This window comes from Tauraco erythrolophus, chromosome 16, assembly GCF_009769465.1.
Source record: "Tauraco erythrolophus isolate bTauEry1 chromosome 16, bTauEry1.pri, whole genome shotgun sequence".
In the NCBI taxonomy this organism is placed as follows: domain Eukaryota; kingdom Metazoa; phylum Chordata; class Aves; order Musophagiformes; family Musophagidae; genus Tauraco; species Tauraco erythrolophus.
Genome location: NC_141480.1, coordinates 5,806,818 through 5,827,910, shown reverse-complemented (window position 1 = coordinate 5,827,910; position 21,093 = coordinate 5,806,818). Strand labels below are relative to the sequence as shown.

At 41.6% G+C, this 21,093-nt stretch overlaps 1 protein-coding gene across 2 annotated transcripts in view; it reads left to right on the top strand.

Moving 5' to 3' along the window:
* The window catches only part of ADAMTS2 (ADAM metallopeptidase with thrombospondin type 1 motif 2), a 183,267-nt gene that overhangs the window by 122,734 nt on the left and 39,440 nt on the right, over positions 1 to 21,093 (top strand). For both annotated transcript variants that reach the window (XM_086621406.1, XM_086621405.1), the window contains 2 exons: positions 3,291 to 3,493; positions 14,653 to 14,736. In XM_086621406.1, the coding sequence (XP_086477532.1) occupies positions 3,291 to 3,493; positions 14,653 to 14,736 (287 nt within the window). The remainder of the gene's footprint in view (positions 1 to 3,290; positions 3,494 to 14,652; positions 14,737 to 21,093) is intronic.

The window sequence follows — 21,093 nt, the reverse complement described above, 5'->3', positions numbered from 1 at the left end:
GAAAGGTAACATGGAAAACGTGAAGGAGGAATTTGGTGCCTTATTTAGTTCTTTGAGTTTTTCTCTTGAGCTTTTCTAGCATATCGTTAGCAGTACAATGGCACAACAAAGTTACTGATGTTGACTAAGGAAAGTTCAGATGTCAAAACATGACAAATTTCTCATTCACTATAGATGCCACTTTGCTTCACTTCCTCTGTGGTAAAATACAGGTATTAATTTCCTTCCAATGTAACTGTCATTTAGGAGCAAATACAACATGGGTATAACACAGCATGGTCCAACAAATCCAACAGTTCATCATCCAAGAGACTGAGCGGCAGAGCAGCGCTGGAGGAGTCCTCCATGTGATGTGTGATGAGGTCGTGTGTGGAGGCATTCCTGCCTGTCCCATGAGAGCCTCCCGGGAAAGGACACTTGATGGGACGTTGGGATATGAATCAAAAATCTTGCAGCTACTGTTGTAGATTTTTTGAACTGTGCTGCTGGTCTTGGGACGATTCCAGCACCAGCTGGAGCCAACGTGGCTCACTCTCTGCTGGGAAGCACGTTGGGTTGGTGCCTCAGAGGTACCACTACCCGATGGACATATTGTCTTGAAGGGATAACACTCCTGGGGTGAAGGCAAACATCAGCGTGAGGAATTTTTATGCTCCAAGCAAAATTTAAAGTAGTTTGTTGGCACCCACTGGCAGCAAGATGACTCCCAGGGAACCTCCTGATAACTTTTCGCAGGAGCTGTAAGGGTTATATGGTGACAGTGACGAAGTGAGGAGTAAAGAGGGAGGACAGGTATATTTTTGCTGCAGGGTGGTAGGATCACATTTTGCCTCTGGCTGATTTACTCACAGCAGGAATAAAGATGCTGCACTAGGAGTTAGTTTGACTTTGACACATAAGGGAAAGAAATGAAAGCACGAAAGCTCTGGGTACCTTGACAGCCGACCATCCAGCAGAATAACATCACCCCAGCCAGCAGAGCTGCCCGTCTGCCGCCGCAGCGCAGGGCTCTGGCTCTCCTCGCCTGCCCTTCTCCGCTCTTCTGCAGCAGCAGGTCTGGTAGCTTTGGCCTTGCTGCTGATTACCGTAGGTTTTCTGTGAGCAGCAGAGAGAGGACACGACCTGCCGCTCCTGCCAGCCTAGTCTTACTTTTCTAGAGAGCTTTCAAGATTTATAGTCAAATTTTACACTAACTGTGATTTGCCTTGTAGATCATGAATGTATGAGTGCCCCATGATCCCATAGCGAATCCCCTGGGACTGCTGTGATAGCCAGCTAATTACTTCTGGGCGCTAACAAGGATTAACACTGAAGCTTTCCCAGTGGAGCAAACCACGAGGTAGGGCTGGAGCTGGCTGCTTGGCAGGTTTTGAGCCCTGATAAAGAGCTGTCTCCATTGCTGCAAGGCCAGACGCGTTCTCCCTTTGCAGCAAACCTGGGAGTGACAGCTGGGCTCTGCATGAAGAGCGAATTTTCATGCTGAATCATGGATTCTGACCAGACTAATTTTAAAAACTTCTGTAGCCCCAGGAGAAGCTACTGGGATCCTTGAGAATGGCAATGAGAACATGGTGATTGTGCTTGTTAGCTGCATTGAACGCTGCCCTCCCAGGAGAAAGACTTTGTGGTTCCATGGAAACGTGGGACCACTGCATGGGGCACTCTTTCTTGTCTGGTGAGTGAGGGGACCTCTGCCAGTGCAGTGTGGTGGCCTGCTTGTGACAAGCATGTCCTTGGTGCTTGGTGGAGAAATAGTAAAAAGCTGCCCAGGCAAATGTGTCTTTTAGGGACTGTCCCTTGACTGGAGATCTCTTCTACGAGGCTCGGACAAGCATCTCACCACCTTGGGCATTGCATGCACAAGACACAGCCTGAAGCACAGAGCAGTAAGAGACGCTGCGGTGGGGGCCAGGGAGGCTGGGTGTGCATCCCTCCTGGCAGCGGAGGCTGTAGAGGTTGACATGTTGTTGTTATCATGGTGGGGAGCTGTGGGGGCCTCTGCTCAGGTTGCACATTGCCCAGGACCTGCTGAAATGGCAGCTCGGTCTTATGGCAAGAGCACAGACATTCTTGTAATGAGCCAAGTGATCTGATGACTCATGCGTCCCTTCCCAAGCAGCCAGTTTTGATGTGAAAGCTTCAATAAATGAAGACAGAGAATCCACTTTTGTAACATTTTCAAGAGTTGCTTCTTATTTCTGCTTTGAAGGTGATGGCTTTAGCTTCCTCCCTTTGCTTCCTATTATGTTTCTGTGAACTAAGCACTGGGAGCCTTTAATCAATCCACAGTGCTCTCGTAGCCTTTCGTTGCCTCTCTGAGCAAGCCTTTTCCCGACATTCTCTGAAATCAAGAGGTTCTCACTGGGGCTTCCAGCGATCTCATAGTACAAATGATAATAATGATGTTAATACTAATCGTTTTTCTATAGGGTCAAATGTTGAGATTCCATATTTTCATGTTAATTTTTTGTACATAGATGCCACATTAACAATATCGCATCCAGTCAGAGAACGTGCTTTTTATATCACACGGACTATTAGAAATCATTAGTAAGAAAGTTGGCTGCCGTTGTGCCTGGTGGATTGGTCTTTGATGTACAATAATGCAAAGTGACATGGCAAATTGGGAATGAAGGATGAAAAGCTGTTAAAAATGGTGAATGTAGCTATAAATTAATTAATTTTATATCTAAAATGTGTTCCTGAGTTGTAATGATAACGTAGATCAATGTCACTACTGTTGAATTACATGTGTGTATGTAGGAAAGGAGCTAATGTGTTGGAGCGGGAGGGAATGGTTTGTTACTGCCTGCCTGGATGTAAAAAGGCTCTATTGGCAACTGCACTTGCCTTGAAATAGAATTTTGTGAGCAGTAAGATCAGATTTTGAAGTGTGGTGTCTGTATGTAATTGTGGTTCTGAAATGGAGGATATCCTTGGTAGCACAAGACCCCTGATCAGTGCATTTTTGTTACAAGTACTTTCAAGCAACAAGTATTTTACTGCAAAAAGCTCCATTCTTCTCATCAAGACAGTGACATGACTTGCTTTCCTTTTGGCCTTGTATCTATTATGCAATAAAGTCTTGCTTTTACTTTGCAAAGTAAAAATCTTTTGGGTCAGATTTCCCTCTCATTTAGGTCATTTTTAATTGACGTTAAGTGAAACTAATGCTGTTACGTAACTCATAGAACATAACAAATGGTGCTACTTCAAATTGATACCAGCTTAGCTGAGACCTGAGCCTGAACCTCCCTTGGTTGATAACTCATTTGTCTGTTTGATTTCAGCGGCTAACCTCACCAATTTGGATAGTCTCGGCAGCGCGTTGAGCTTTGTTGAAGACCGGGTGCGCAGATCGAGGCAGCGCTATCGAAGGCATGCGACGGATGATGATTACAACATTGAAGTCCTCCTGGGGGTTGATGACTCGGTTGTTCAGTTCCATGGGAAAGAACATGTTCAGAAGTACCTGCTGACCCTGATGAATATTGTGAGTACAACCCCGCTAACTGCGCTGCGGGAAGGCACTGAAAGGACAGTGAACATAGGTTGGTTTAGCCATTTGAATAAGACATAATAGATTTTTCTCATGGCAGGAGATGAAATAATTCTAGGAGGAAAATCCAGGCCGCTTTCAGAAAAGCCAAAAGGAGAGAAGGAAAAGAAGAAAAAGGGACCAAGGAAGAAGCTGACTGTGGGACTCTTTAAAATGTTCAAAGTCCTGCTTATGTGCTTTGGTGGATGGGGGCACAGGGGTCAGGAGCTCAGGTTCTTGGAAGTTGTTACGTTTTAGAGGTATATTCCCTTAACCTAAGCTCCCTGCTGGAAAACATGATTTGGAGGACTATCTTCAAATAAGATTCTATTAGAAACTTCGATTGGCTTATACATTTTTAAAACTACTCAGTTAAATTCTTTGATTCCTCGACAACCACTTTAGGCCCCAGGCCACCTACCTACTCCGTGTTCACCCTGCAGTAAAATGTTATGCAGTATATCACTGAACTTTCTTAAATTGATTTAGTATTTACTCCATGACTGACATCTTTAGATTTCCTTAGTTAAATATTTAATCTTCAGAACCATTGTCTGTGCAACAGTCTATATAGTGTAGTAGTGATGAAAGGAGACACTAGAGAATATTGTATTTGAAAGAACCATTTTTTCTTTCTAAATACCAGCACAGCAGACACAGCAGCCCTGTAGTACTCCGGTCAGTAAGCAGGGACTCTGTTTTGTGGGAAAATAATCTCTATTATACATCAAAATACATTTTGTTCTTCTGGCCAAAAAATGGAAGTGAGTGGTAGCCCCCTTCATAGGCAACTCATTCAGGGATGACTTTCTTCCTCCCCATTCTCATCTGGAACAGGAGTCTCTTCTCAGTAAAACACACTTCTGTAAAAAGTTTAGGTTCAATGAATGTATGTTCTCAGTGAAATATTGGTGAGTAAAAAATTGGAGGTCTGGTCTGGTTTTGACAAATAAAGTATGACTGCTGAAGTCACGTCAAGAGGATGAGCGTATGTAGGTGACTTCTTGACATTACAAACCATAAAGGCAGATATACGGACATAAATCCAGGCTACTAGGTACATTTGCCTGGGATGTATTTTTTTCCAAGATATATTTTTTTAATTATGAAGCTTGTTTCTTTCTTTCTTTATTATGTTCTTTTAAAAATGTGTAGAATGTTACTGTTTTTCACTTTAAATGAGAGGTGGAATGCAATTTAACAAAATCCCTTATGTGATACAAATTCAGTTGCGCTGACTTTTTATATCAGTATTGTAAATAGTTAAAGATCTGCACTAACATTAGAGTTATAGGGTACTTAGTGTCTGCTCTGATGGCTGTAAATACATATATTCTAACAGAAATGACATAGTGAATTTCATTTATTTGTGTGGTTTGTTTCCTCTGAGGCTTAAAACAAAGTCTGCAGTGAAACAGATGGTTTTATACATCTCTAAATTAACAAGCCAAAGAGGCCAAACCAGGAATGTGGCAAACAGGCTGAAATAGATTAAACAGGACTCTCTACTTATCATGTCACTTAAATCTATTTTTAAGAATTAAAATATACAGTAATGGTGAAGAAGCCATAAACGTTCCAGCTCTGGAATATACTTTTTCCTAATTTTAGCAAACCATCAAACACACAAATTGTAAGAAATAACAACTCTTAAGCATACTGTCTCTGCAAGTGGTTTAGAAAGTGCAGCCTGTGTAACTGTACCCACAGGGCTGTAGCAGCTCTTGGCGTAGGCAGTAGTTGTTCTGTTTGGAGATCTGAGGTAGAAACATGTCTTTTGGAGACTGAGGATGTGTCCTGTGCCTTGTGTCCAAGACATGAGGAGCTGTTTGAAATCCACAAGGCCTCTCGAGGGAGCTCTGGGTAGTCCTTGACAGTCACCAGTGTTGCCCTCTTCTTTCCTTCTTCAAAACTCGGCTGGTTTCTAGAGTCTGTATTTTAGCAGAGGGATGGGTGATGGTGACCGGTTCTGTTTCCAGCTGTCCCGAGTGTTGCTCCAGTACAGAAAGGCAAGAGCCGTCTGTTACTGCAGATACCAGGTGATGCTGGGGACTCACGTCGTGTTGAGGGACATCACAACACAGAACTTCTCCTTCCCCTCAGCAGTGTAACTCCAGCTGGCAACTCCTCCAGCTCTTGCCCGTGTTGCTAGATGGGTGCAAGGCATATTTCTGTGTAGACTGTTGCTTTGGTCTCCTTTGCCGAAATTCACACAGTGAGTCCCCCGTTATCCTCTCTTCTACCTCCTCGAGTAGTTTTTGTGGGTTTGTTTTTTGGTTTTTGGTTTTTGGGTTTTTTTTTTAGAAAACAGGCCCAAATAAAAAGCCTTAGAGTCTCTAGCTGTTAGGGGTTACATCTATGTAGTATCTTTCTCATGAGATGTGTACGTCCAAGGGTAGCTGAAAAAGAAGACAGCTACAAAAAATTCCATCTGTCTTAAAATCTGGTGGAACATCCTACCATAACCTTGTGTGTACCCTGCTGGTTTTATGGATGTAATCAATTAGCTTCGTACAGTAACAAGGCATTAAGCATAAAATCAATTAGCTTTGTACGTTAACAAGGTAGTAAGCATAAAATCAAAGAATGCATAGTAAGTAACTAAAATAATGGTGGATGTATTTACTGGAGATAAGAGGGTGATCAAACAGTTGAATTTCTGTGGTTCCAAAAATGAAATAAATCCCAGGTGAAGCCTACTTTATGCCCAAGCTCCTGGATGCATGACATCCCTTTCTCAGAAGCAACTCCCAGCATGGCTGCTTCTCCCCACTTTGCTTGATTTCACTGTGTGTGATGTCGTGAGCAGTTGTCCTTAATTAACTTTTCCCAGGGATCTTGGGTGGAACCCTACCACCAACCCAATGAAAACAAATATTTTTTTTCAAGCCCAGTGCAATGACTTATTCAGTAAATCTGTTTTGTGCTGCTTAAGTGATGTGTTATAGTCCACACCTAAAAGCCATAAAGTGAGAAAAAACAGGGGCCGGGTGTCCTGGCTATCTTGAATAGCTGTGCTATTATTTATCCCGAAGTTTGGAAATGAAGTCACTCCCAAACGAATGGTGATAGACGCCAGAGGATTTTTAACGCTTTGGGCTGCAGCCACGTATCGCCTGACTGTACGCCAGCCGTTTCACCGCAGTGAGCTCGGCCTCTTGCCACCCGCTTTTCATCCTCCAGTCATTGCCTCATACAAAAACTCTGGTTTTCTCTTGACATCCTCTCTTTTCTCTGCTCGGCACCATCGGGACATTCAGTCCATCTTTGGAAAACATGCCATTGTTTTCGCTTTGGAGACCCTCGGCTGCCTCTTGCTTGCACCATTTTCTTTCGTACGTCATGCTGTGTTTTTTCCTGGGAAGGATATTAGCTTGCACAGTCCTCTGCATTTCCAAGCAGGAGCCCACACATTGCACAAATTAACTTTGTATTTATAGCATGCAGGAGCATTGCAACAGAGGAGAGATATTTGGGCGGTATCTTGCAGCTCTGTAGTTTACTCAAGAACGTGGAAGGTAATTTAATTTCAGCAAGAAGGCGGCTAAAAATCCCAAGGATTTTATCTGCTCATACAAATGTTTGGAAATATTAGAAAAACGCAAGGCTAGAAGCGTCGTTGGAGAATTATCTTGCTCCTTGGGAAACAAAAGGATTTCACTGCAGGACGCTTTGGGAGGAGGAGCAGGGTGCTGAATGGGTGTTGTTGAGCTAAAGTGGGTATTGATGGTAGCCAGCCCTGGGGCTGAAATTCTCTGATCGTTTCATAACCCTCTTTAAAATAGTTTCCAGGATTAAGCAGGCCTTTTGCTGCCTGCTGGGGAAGAGCAGCAGACCTGTAGTCACCAGTACATTTACCTGGCTGGGCCTGCAGTATTGATCAGAGGGAATATTTCAGCCTCTACGGTCCTGCGTTTAGGGTCACATCCAGGATGGATATTTTCAAAACAGACTTCCTAAAGAGGCAGAGGTAGAATATGTGATCTTACAGCATTTTGGCCATTCCAGATAACAAAGTCTCAGGAAATAAGCTCAATTGCAAATTATTTTGATTGTCTTGGCTCCATCTGACTTGACTCCAAGTCTTCAACATTCATGCCGCTCTTCAAATTGTGATTTTTTTTTTTTCCCAGTGAGGCCCCTAGTTTAGCTTTTTCTTGTATCCTTCGTCTTTCTTCCTCCACAATATTCCTCAATTCCTCAACTACCTCATTTTCTCATGCTGGCAATTGTCATCCTTGTATATGTTTTGAAAGAATTTGTCTACAAAGTATGTACGTTTTTTGATTTTTGGACAATTTCCAGAGGCAAAAAAATCTTTAATTTCCTTTCCATTCCTTTACCTTAAAAGATGTGTTATTGCAATATTTAGAGGTTAGCCTCTGTTACATCCGTGAAATGGATATATGGCCAAAACGTTTGCGATGCTAAAACCCATCTCCTCAAAGTAGATAGGTGCCTAACTGCCGTTATTTCAAAGGGAGGTAGACCCTAAATACGATTCATGCCTCGCTCTGGGCTAGACTTATCTGAGTATTTAGTCATTTACCTGCCTTTGAAATCAGTGAGAATCAGTTTTAAAAATTAGCCCGTGGGATTATGTCTCTTCCCAGACTTTAAGTGAAACTTCAGCTCCAGAACAAATACATTAAACAACTTTTCATTTGAATAACTGAAATCAACGGGAGTTATGCAGCTGGGGGCTTTGGAAAGTCCCCGGAGTCTTTCACCTGCATCTTTCAGCACTACACATGTCTTTGAAATTGTGGCCCTGAGGCACTTCTGAGTATGTTATCCGTCCTCTTTAATAGGATGTACATGATACTACTATTATAGATGAGATTTCTGTGTTCATATCTCTGGCTGATGAGGGATGAAGATTTGCAGGTACAGAGCAGCAAGTCCCTAATGAGAGGAAAGGGCAGAAATACCATCAGTTTCTTACTGGCAGTTGGATGAAAACCTGAAAGCATGTCTAATTCAAGCTATTAAAAAGAAAATGATGATTGAATACTTTGAAATAATGCTGCACCCTGTATTCAGAATCGTGCCTTTTAAATGAAAAGACTTTTTTTTTTTTCAGATGAGAAGGATATTTCAGTAATATAGAATTGACTGCTTTTTAAAAAAATAAATAATTTATAAGCAGCAATGCTCATTATTTCAAATCAATTTATTTCAGTATGTACACTTCAGATCTGAACTAACTCTAAGTTAGAGTTCCGCAAGTAACAAATGCAAGTCCAGCTCTATTCATCTGAGGGACTTCAGCTGTCAATAGTTGAATTACAGCTTGTTTGAAAATTTAAGTATATGCATGTGAGTTAACCCTACCTTCAGATGGTTCGTTATAAACCAGTAGCTGTGACTAGTGAGAAGAACTGTTTCTGATGAGGCCTCGGGAGATTATTTTTGTTCATCCTCTTGATGGTTGTATTTGTGACTGGGCATTCCAGAGGTCCCACAGGAATGAAACCTTACAGGTTTTATTCGTTTTCACAGCAGTATTATTTCCAGTGTCCATTAGGTGAGCATTGCTCATGATTATTAACTGGAATGTGCCTTTCAGCCCTGTTGTACATAGCACAGAGCATCACACAGGTTTTGGTACCATCCTTGAGGTAGAGGGTAATTACGATTAAAAAACAGATTTTTCCTTTACTCCAAATACCAACATGAACTTTAGCTGTAAAGGTTGCAGGCAGGGACTTTTGAGTTACGACAGTGTGGTTTGTATGATGGAGTATGGATAATTAGTATCAGCTTTCAAATTTTGGATGTTTTTCTTAACCAAACCACTTAGATTTGAAGAGGTCACCCTACTTATTGCATTGACACCACACCCCTGTCCCTTGTAGTAATATAATAAATGAATCTGCTTAATTATTTCATGATACTATAGTTGATCTTATTAAAGTGATATTGGACACTAACTCAAATACTGAGTCTTTTGGTGCAAAGGTAATTTACAGTGTTTGGAGAAACTTCTCAGAGCAGTGGTTTGTGGGCAAGAATGAGGAGTTCCAAGAGCCTGAGGGAGGAACTAAGAAAAATAAATTAGTCATGAAGTCAGAAAACAAAGTCTATGACCTTTCTAAAGCCAATGCTACAGTTGAAGACGAGATAGAGACCCAAAACACGAAGCTACCTAGTGCCTTGCCAACACATCTGCTCTGGGGAATGTTTTTCATTTTGATCAGAAGTGGCTAACTTGGACTTGGTAACATCTACTGCCTCTCACACCAGGGAAGGTAAATCAAGACTCAGACTTGTATTTGCATACGAAATGCCAGATCCTTATCTCCATTTTGCAATGTACATTGCCAAGCTCTTGTAAAACTGCCTGTTGCCTGTGGTTTTGAGCAGAATGATAGATGTTTTCCAAATCTGAGATCACAGTTTGACCTTTAAATTTCATGTGTGTTGTGTGCTTTCATTATTCCTTTTTCCTTGTGACACTCAACAAAGATTTCAGAAAAAAAGAGTTCCTCTCTGAGGAAATGAGGAAATGCCTTGTAAGGAATAGAAAGGGAGACTGGGAGCTCTGGATTTTGCCTGATGGCTTTCTATGTGACCATAGTTTATCCACCAGAGGAACTGATGTAATGTTATTCCTGTGGGATTAAGATGAAGCTTTGGGAATGTTAGAAATGTTAGTTTGGGATCTTCAAAAGCATAAAGGAGGTGGTGAAAAACGAAGAGGATAGTGGTATTTGAAGTGGGAACACAGGAAAATAAAGTGAGAGGGGAACGCTTTTGGGAGGGTCAGATTACAAAAGTTTGTGCTCAGTATCCACCATGACATTTCTGGTTCCTATTCTCTAATTTAAACCAGCCGTTTCTTACAGAAATAGACAATCACTGGATGCCCACCAGGCACTGAGGCTTTGCTGCAGATAATTATGATCTGATGAATGAGCTGCATTTAGGGCTGGGCTCAAACAATGGCTTGCCAGAAGCTCTGCCATCCCGCGGAGAAGACGCTGATGATGCTCTCCAGCTCCTCCGCTATCATTCTGGCAAAGATCCACGCATGGTTCCCGCTCTGCCCGAGAGCACGTAGCCATCAGGAGTTTCTGCAACAGTAGTTACATAAGGATGGTCGGGTGATCAAAGCTCAATCTAATTGGGTTGGATGGATCAGCAATTTGTGGTGGCTGAAAAGGCAGATGCATAAACTGCGTCTTGTATTGTGCCCTCTCCAAATGGTTGGACGTGCCCTCTGATGGCCGCCATAGCTGGGTCAGATCTGTTTGAGGTTGATGGTAGCCAGAGGTTGGAACTATTAGATGCCCGTCAGGGGTGTGTGCTCCGGGAGCCCGAGGAAGCTGTGCTCACTCAACCGTACGGTGCAAGGCACGGAGCCGCAGAGGGTGCGCCTCGGGATGAGCTCCGCCGCGATGATTTATGCTTCAGCGGGACGGAGCCGTGTTGTGATGAAGTGGGCTGTCTTTTGCATAGCAGATACTAACAAATTTTGCAAGGCTGGGAACTCCCTTCAAACTGCATGAATGAGTTTGCCAGTGACTTGCCAAATTACGCAGATTATTCCTTCTCCGGTTGTGCGTTGGTTTAATTAGAGATTCAGGGAACCACCTGACTTTTAGGGAAAGTCCTGCCAGCTGTATCAGCAGGTAAGCTGCTCTGCACCAAGACTAGCAAGATTGCAGGCTGTTTATTACTGTTTGCGTTACAGCAGTTTTCAAAATTCGTTTTCAGGATTGGGCCTCATTTTGCTCAATATTAAAAACTTTGCAGTGCTTCTTTTACAAGGCTTGATGCATCTCACAGATGCTTAGCTTGTCTTTAGTGGTTTTTTTTTGATGTATTCTATGCCGACTTCTAACTCAGGGCAGAAGAATTCTAAAATAAGCAGAAAGGGACAGAAGAAAAAGTCCTTGTTTTTCTTAATGTAGCACCGATCTGTGCCAGCCTGATTTCTAAACAGAAACTTTAAATAGAAATGCATGTTTTGCTTCAATTGAAATATCCCAGAAAAAGAAACCAAAGTTATCCCAAAATAGTTTGTGAACTACAATAGCTTGATGAAAGTCTCTTTACTGTATTTCACCATGCTTTGAATTCCTTCAGGTTTACCCAGCCTTCTTCATCACCTTCTATAAATGCTGAATCACAGTAGGACATCTAACAAGATTTAATGCAAAATCTTCACTGCCTTCAGTTCAGGAGCTGTGATTTTTGGGATGGTCTTTGTGCACTCTCTTTTCCTATGCAGCAACATAATTTTAGACTTAAGCTAGGAGCAAATAGGACATCCGTTCTGATTTGTTCTTGTCTTGATAGGAACCAGGATGTCCTACTGAAGTACATGGATATGCAGTGCTGTAAAAGTACTATGTAATCATTTTCACACCTGTGTGTATTTGTTACACAGGCATCTGAACATACACAGTTATTTTCTGATTATCTGTGCTTTGAAACAAACATTTCAACATCTAATTCAGCAGTTGTGTTGGATGAGGGCCTGGAGCTTTCTGATTCCACAGGTTGGTTGGTCATTTTGTGCCCTAGACAACTAACTGCATTAGCTTAACTCTGTTTTCCTGTTGAAATGACGGGGAAATTTGCGGAATCTGAGCTAGGGATCGTGGAGGCCCTTTCAGTGCATGTCGTTCTCATGAATGTTTGAGAGCACAACATTCAATTGCATGGATCTCGTATCTTTAATAACTTCCTGAAACAAATAAGTGCAATTTAGGCCATGCTGAAAAAAAGAAAAGCATCTATTTCAGCATATTATCTGTGTGCAATGAGACACCACTAGTAAAGCCACAGTTTAGCTTAGAGAAAGGCGCAGAGGGTTCAATTCAGCAGCTGTGTGAAGAGGAGTTGGACTCATCCTTATTAATGAAACCAAGACCCAGGGCTTTGAATTGACCCACTGTCTTGCAGAAAATCCAATATCCCAAGAGAACCAAGCAGCTTTTTACAGTGCTTGTGCTTTTCTGTTCATTCACAGTTTGTTTGTTAGATGTCATTTGCATGAACAGTCAAACAGTGTTTCAGTTCTGTTCCATCAACGTTTTCAAGCCAAGTTTTGTTTTGGCACGCAACAGTGATACGGTTGTTCTGTTACTCAACTATTGTTAAAAGAGGCTTAGGTTAAATTCTGGAAGTTAATGAGAGAGCGGTGTGCAGCAATTTGGATTATGCCTTATGAACTAATTAAATGCTTATTTACATGCTGTGTTTACTGTCCTCTACACACAGGAGTTTTTGCTCAGTACTTGTTTCATGTATAGGTAATTTAGAGCTTATTTCAGCCTCAGATCCTTGATGCTCGTGCTCTCTTCCCACTACACAAAGAGTGAGGCAAATTAATATCCTTGCTTCCCTTGACAACACGCACGGGTCTTTTTCCTGGCTGAAAGAATTTTTGTAAAGGAAAAGGCATGTTTCCATCTTACCTCTTCATAATCTGTATTCAGTAATGGTTCTCAAGGTAGAAGTAAAAGATTTTTTAAATACAGGACTATAAAGTTAGTCTTTTAAAGTTTTATTTAGACATGCGAATAAATGATCTGATTTCCAGAGGTATTGTTTACAAAGCAGATCTGAACAGATCAGCTACTTTACACTGCAATCAAAATAGCAGCCCCTGAAGCCACAGCCACAGGCTTCTCACCCACCGTCTTCCAGCCAAGTATCTGCTCATCAACCAGTAACAAGCCTGGATCCCAAGCATCCCACAGCATGTTCCTCAGGGAAGATGCCCTGCAGGGTGTGAGTCTGCTCCTGGAGCTGTGGTTCAGCCGTGCTGTCTCCCAACCATCAGCACAGGATGCTGAGGACTTTTGAAAACCTGGACTTTTAACATAGCATAAAATTAGGCTCTTATATCCAAAAGTACTGATAAAATGAATTAAAATTCGCTTTAAAATGTCAGTGGGAATTGCTTAGCAAAACCTACACTGATGAATGTAGTTTCAATGATTTTTACAGAGATAAAAGATGGGCTGATTGAAGAAGCAGGACATTACTTGCTATGTTTCTAATGAAAGGTTTTCTAAAAGTTACTTATTAATTAATCTGTTTTGTAGGAATAAATGAAATTTATGTCCAGCCAGCAAAGACAACCGGTTTGGTGCAACCTTTACCATGGGAAGGAGGTGTTAGGAAGGAAAGACACTTGCCTTGCAGGGAATCTCATCTGCCTCCTCACATTTGTAAAGCTAAACCCCTGCCATTTGGCTGAGTCTCATGTAGTCTTCATCACAGAAGACCCAAATCAGTCTCTTTAACAGTTAATATTTGCCTCGCTTGCTTGTAGCACTGTTTCCTAAGTAATCTTTATACATCCACATTTCATTCTCCGCTCTAAATATTTACAGTTCTCTTTTCAGTGTTCCTGGGGTGATTTCCCCATGTGCATGTTCAGTTACGTAGCTCTAGTATGAAAAAGAAGACAGTTTTTAATTTACTGGCATTTCGTAGCTTTTGTTCTGCTCGCAAAGTTTAACACTGATTAGTTTTGACACACAATAAAGCCAGCCCATGTGGCCAACCATGCTTTTTGAGGGAAGTATATCTTCTTGTCAGCATGATGTGATGGGTCCCAGATGGAAGAGTTAGTGTGCAGCTGAGCTGATCTAGCAAATGGTTCTCAGGAGAAGAGGTCCTGTCCCTCTGCTTCCTCATCCCCTTTCCCATGGATAGTCTTGCCTTGCAGAGAGCTAGTCAGGATTTTGCTTGGATTACTGTGCTATGGGCTGCAACGGGCATACACAGCTGGGATGGGGTAGGGAAGAGCTGGGAATCTTCCTTCTTAGCAGCAGTAGGTGTTAGATCAGCTCAGCTGCATCGTATAGGTGCACCATGTATAAGTCCATTTAGGCTGGCACTTAAATACCTGTTAACATGAAGTCTCTGATGATGTGTTGATTTTAAAAGATTTCCTGAATCATGGCCTGTTGGGAGGCTGTGACAGAGTTTAGAAAAGAAAACATCCTCTCTCACATTGGTGGAATTTCCCCCGTTATATGTGATCATGAAGTGTTCTTTGGCTTAATGACAGTGCATAAAAGGTACTGCTGTATCACTGCTTTCCTAGTTACTTGTCGCCAATGTGGTTAAAGTACTGAACTCTTTTGCAGGTTAATGAAATTTACCATGATGAGTCCCTGGGTGCTCACATTAACGTTGTCTTGGTGAGGATAATCCTGCTGAGCTACGGCAAGGTAAGCGAAGGTTAATTTACATGCAGGATATCAGTATCTCTGAACTTTATTCTTGTATGAACAGTGTAGTTACTGGTGACATGTATCATTTTTGTATTTTAGTTCGTACGTTGTCTTTACCAGTCTACAAAAGTAAAGAACTTTTATGTTTTTATATATTTGTTTATCATTTGAACTTCACGTCTCAAATAATTTCTATTTCTTCTGGGTTTCCCTGTGTCATTTTAAGTTGCTGCTTAGCTCTGGCAGTCTATCTTTTCATATTTGTTTGGAATAATCCGTGAAACGTAGTGAACATTTTGATACCTAAGGAAAACACAAGGCGTTGGGATCGAACTGTGAGTAACAATAAAAACAAGATGGTTCTGCAAGTGCTGAGGGCTACAGCCTCATTTCAAGAACTCATTTAAGTTTGGGCTTAACATTAGTGGGAGTACACATGTGCTTAAAGTTAAGCGTGAGTTCTGTGGGATAGGGGCCAGAGGCAAGAGCTCTGCGGTTTAAATCTGTAATTAAGAACACCAAGTGTTTTTTCTCTTGCTGTTTCTTTGGAAGGGGTTACTCTACAGGCAAAATTTGGGGAAAGAGGAATGAGAATGCTACCTGGTTTTCAAAAGTATTGAACTGCTCAGTACCTGTGTGCTGGTTTTGCCAAATCTACATGAAATTCCATGGAAGCAGGAACAGGGCGTTTCAAGTATGTTGATAAATGCTTTGGTTAAGAACATGGAATTTTAGTGCTCTCTAATACAGCAGCATTCCCAGCTACTCAAAGCAGAGTGTTAAAATCTAATATACTTTTCTGTGCCTGGAGTTGCTGACACGTGCATGTTCATGTAATAAACCTGGGTTCTGGAGGGCTCTGTGTATGTTCATGCAAGTTGCTGAAATGCTGTCAGTGAAAAGCCAGCGCAGATGGTGTTGGTGGTGAAGGTCCACTACATTCACCAGTTTACTCTGCTCGACACCTGCTAAGAATTTTCCTCCCTGGTGCAAATGAGGGAGTTCTGAGTTATAGTCTGGACTCTGCTGGAGACTGGTTACCTGGATTTGGGAGAAATTGTTCTGTCTGAGCTTCCCCAGCTGAGAACCAAACACACTGATCCATCTCCGCTCTTCCTGCAGTGATGCAGATGATGATGTAGTTAAGTATTTTGGATAAGCTTAATCAGATGTGTGTCCTAAAAGTTAAAAAAGATCATATTTGCTATTTTGTGACCAAAAGTTCATGGTGTGTGTAGTTACATTAGATTATGAAATAAATGAAATATCCTTGTGATTGCTGTAATGACAGCAATTTGAGGGATGGCAGATTGACCAATAATTCTAAAAAAATTCTGATGTTTCAGTAGTGGTAGAAGCCAGCAGAATTAAGACATGGGTTAGTCACTTCTTTGCTGTCATTATTTCGTAAGTATTTCATAACTGTTATGCATGTCCATCTTTAACTCAATAGATCTGCACCAGTAGTCTGATAACTTCTGCTATTTCTCTGATGGCAGACACTAGCTACAGTAGACCTCACTTCACCTTAAGAACCTTTATTTTCTTGTGAAGAATAAAGTGTTGTTCATTGATGATTTGAAAGTTATAGATTTCATATTAGTCTTCTTCAGAGAGGAGAGTGGGGTGAAGTGCGGAAACCTTAACTTCTTGGTGGGTCTTTGGCCACATCACAAAAACAGCTGTTGCAGGTAGTGCTATGTGCTCTGCTTGTGGATAGTCTACTGTTGGATTCTAGATCCGTAATCTGCAGTGGATGATGCTTTAGTTCCTATGTTATCCTGCTGGCTTCAGCAGGACATAAAATGGAATAATTCTAGTGTGACAAGCTTGCCCTAAATAACCATGAAGATAATTTTTCTTATATTTCTGTATCTGATTTTTATTTACATGAAAGGCCATTTATGGCTTTCTGAAAAAAGTAAAATGAACGCAAAGCTGTCGTTTCAGAGCTCCTCCACCTGATGGTGTAGGAGCCAGCATGCTCTGGCTGTGTAGGAATGAAGTTTTTTTGTGTTCATATTTTTAAAGTTCCTGATCAGAGGACTAGTACCAGGAAGTAGAAGATGAGGAGGTTTCTCTTCGGAGCATTGGGATTATTTAGCAGTGGAAAAGCAGAGAGAAAGTATGTCTAGTTCTTATGAACCTGGTCTGAGGAATTAGAGCAAAGCCTTCAGTATTGTGCTATCCCACTAGAACCCACCAGCACTAACAATTTTTAGCAATATACATTCAAAGTACATAACAAAAGGAAGGGCGCCTGTACAAGTTAAGGCAGTGCATGAATGAAGCAGCCTGGTTGGCTTCACAAGATGAAAATATTGTCTCAGTTTTGTTTGAGTAAGCATTTCTTTTGAAAGCATGTAGCTGGTATCTTTAGATTCATTTACTTTGTTGTAGGCAATTTATATATATTATCAAGAGTGTCATTTAAATAATCGTAATAATTACATTATGGTTCTGTAATTGATGAAGTATGTACCATCAACGTCAGGTTTATGACAGCACTCTAGGCTGCTGCCAGTTCTCCGCCCCTGAACAGCCTTTTACTGTGTTGTGGGTTTTTTTTTAAAGAGAATTATATTATTTTATACAATAAAATCAACCTGTTGATAAGAATAATGTGGACAATACTTGAGTTGCATAGCAACCAGCTTTTCAGTGGCTCTTGCTTGAAAGTACTCCACTCCTTGAAATGTACTTATTTTTTAATATTTTCAAACATAGGCAATGGTGTTTCAATAATTTCAGTGATTGCATTAATTGCCTTGATGAGATGAAAAAATGTAAGATGTTCCTTGATGATCACATGTTGAAATTACTTTATGGGCAAATCCAAAAGATCTGACACGGGTTTTGTTTTTGTGTAATTGCCTCTGAACTTGGACTGAGAGTATGGCAGGTTGAGACCTGCCAAGGAGCACCAGGCTTGGGTGCTGGCTGGGTGGTCGGTTTGAAGAGAGGGAAGCATGTGGCTGTGCTGTGTCTGGGCTACGCGTGCTGAAGCTACCAGCCCTTTCCTGACCCCTTGCTTTTCTCTTAATGCTTTAAACAAATGAACAACGCTATTGGATGTTGAGGCTGATGTGAAGGCTTTGACTATGCCTGGCTGCTGCCTGCTCATTTATCAGTTCCATCAGTAGGGTAGAAAAACATGTTCTGCAAAGGCTGCTCCCTATCTGTGGTGGCTTTGGAAGCTACCATACATTTCTCTGCATTTTCTTTACATTGACTCCCAAAGTCACAAGCTTCTTTGATGTGATGGAGTACTGCAAATAAGTAAACAGGGTACGCGTGATGCATTTTTCTTCAAATGGGAAAAAGATGAGCTGGCTCACTTCTGCCTTTTTTACTTCAGTAGTAGGAAGATTGATTCCAAATTTTGGAAACTGTGGATACATTTGAGATGAATATAATTCAACGTTTGGGCAAAATATTCCATTTAGACCTATTTTGGTTGTAACAGGTCTGTAATCCAGCTAGATCTAGAATACTTGGGGGAATAAGCAAAACAACCATCATGACCAAGTGCAGAGGAGATGGCAAGAGATGAGCTGAGGATGGATTTAAAAACCCTGACTGGTTATTATAAAATTTGTTTGGAAACATTTAAATCCTGAGCACTGTATAAAATCCTCTCATCACCTCTTTGAGGTGGATGAATAAAGATTATTATTCCCATTTTACAGCTAAAAAACCAAAGATGTTAAGTGTTATTTTCCAAGGCCACACGGAAGGCCACTGGCAGGCTGGGAATAAGACCTCATAAATTCCTGGCTTGAGCCCCACTCTCTGTCCATCGACAATGGTGACTTTGTGTGCAGATGAGCTGCCCTTGCACAGCGGCAGAGAAAAGCACACACATTAGCTGGGATGGATGTAATGAGGACAGTTATTAATAAAAAAAGTCAGAAAGACTTTTGCAGGAACTGCAGGAGTTTGCAGGAACTGCAGCTACCTGAGGATTTGTGTGGGTTATTTCTTGGGAACGTGAACGTGGCAGTTCAGGACACTCCTGAACCCTCCTTTGGAGCAACATGCACAGCTCCAGTCACCCATATTCAGACTGGAACAGGATGGGATAGGCTGAGTGATGCTGTGTCTCTCTGTATGCATCTGGGGTGGCAACCAGTAGGGAGAGAAAACCCGTGTTAGCTGTAAACCAATGTTGACGCCAGAACAAGTGGTGGTACTCTGGGCATGTGTTAGCTTGGTCAAATTGAAAGAGGAGCCTGAGCACCGAGGCAGAGAGCCTTTCAAAAAGATTAGGGGAGGGAAGAAAACCCAAATAGCTTTAAGATGGCAGTTCAGGAAGAAGGTAGTATGGGGTGGATGCCTACAATCTCATAAGGACAGGACTGTTCAACTGAGAAGGACATTTCGACTGTATGTCTGAGATATTAGCAGAACTCCTGCTGCCTTCATTTGGGGCAAGATTTTACCTTCGATCTTTTCATAAAATGGTGCTCTCTTTATCTCTGCTATCTGACCTTTTCATGTCTCGGGGAAGATGTTCTCAGTTCAGCCAGGATGGAAAGCAGTGGTTCTGTTGAGCCAGGTTCTCCTGTCTCTTTCCCAGAGGCTGGCACAGGTGACACAGCTGAGATGGAAGGACAAGCCAGGTTTATCCCTTAAATCTGGTGTTTGTCCTTAGCATTTTGCTCTTGACCTTGGTTGGAGGGAAAAGGATGAGTGCTCCCCTCGTCTCTGCTTGTCCCAGTAAGAGGTGAAGACGGGCTGATAGCAATTGTGCCTGGCAAGGCAAGGGGGTTGTTAGCTGTACATTAGGGTCACAGAATAGGTGTGCTTGGAAGGAATCTCTGGGCATTATCTAGTCCAGCCTCCCTGCTCAAAGCAGGGTCACCTAGAGCAGGTTGCTCAGGACGTTGCCCAGCTGATTTTGAATATGTCCAAAGACAGAGACTCCACAACCTCTCTGGGCAACCTTTCCCAATGTTTGGACACTCTTATGCTAAAACCAGTAACATTCTTAAATTTTTTTTTCTGGAATATCTTATATTTCAGTTTGCACCCATTGCCTCTTGTCCTTTGTCTGGATACCACTGAGAAGAATCTGGCTCCTTTGTCTTTACTCCCCTCTCAATAGGTATTTATATACATTGACGAGATCCCTCTGAACCTCCTCTTCTCCAGCCTCTCCTTGTATTAGAAGGTCACTAATGTGAGTTGAGTATATAAGTTTTCCACTGACATTGGTAGATGCAGAAGACCCAAAAGTATCACCAGGAATCAAGCCCTGACCTTGCAGTGTGCTGTACAAACGCGTCTGAAGATGGAGTTCCTGATCCCAGCCTTTCGCCATCTCCAGTAACCAGTTCTGCACAGGGTGTGTTGCAAGGCCAGAACCTATATATTACATAGCTTTTTGGCTGCCGTTCATATTTTTGCACTGTTTTCATAAGTTTAGGGTGGGGATAAAGATGAGAGGAGATACTGTCCCTCATTTTTTATCTGGGTGAATTGTTGAATTGCCTTATTTATATATTAGACTCATAGTTTATAATTTCCCAGTGTGTTTTCTTGGGACCCTCAGTAGTGTAGAGCTGGCTGATGGCATAAACAGTACTTTGTATTCCTGATCTGCTTACATTTATGGAGAATTAGAGACTGAAAAATGTTTGTAAACTGCTGCCATAAGAAAGCTCTACAAATCCTTTGAATGCAAAATAACAGTTTGCTGAATAAGATATTTTTGTTAGTTTAGTTACCGTGGACACTCGATAATTGTATTTATTTATTTATTGCTTGTCTTGTTCAGGATGAGAGAATAGCATCGAAGATCTAATCCAATATACAATGAACAATAGAAGTGCCAAGTGGAAGCAATGTAAACAATGTGCTTTGCAGAGACTTTACACATTCAAGAAGGGAAAGTCATATGTTAAATCGTTTCCCGAATGTGTGCACTGCTGTGGTCCAACTTTTGCTACCATAGTTTGGAGCCTATCAAGTTAAGCATTATTTCTGCTCCTTCTGGAGCTACTGAAGAGCAGCAAAGCCTTCTCCGTTGGTACTCTTGGAGCACCACCTAATGGATGAGTTAGGAAAGGTCCTTTTCCGGCAAGCTGCTGACCAGCCTGAATTTCTTACGTTCTTATCATCAATTACCTGCTCATCAACACCATTGTAAAATTGTTACACCAAATGGCAGATAAATGAAACAGTTGGTTAAAGAAAGCTGCCATTCTATATGTGATACCAGTATGTCTTTCACGTGGACTGGCAACCTGAATTTTCTTTAAAAGTTTGGGTAGACTACAGACTAAATTTGCAGTTTTCTTCTAAGATAACTTTGTATTTGAAATTGTTAAAGAAAAAAAAATGACATATTTC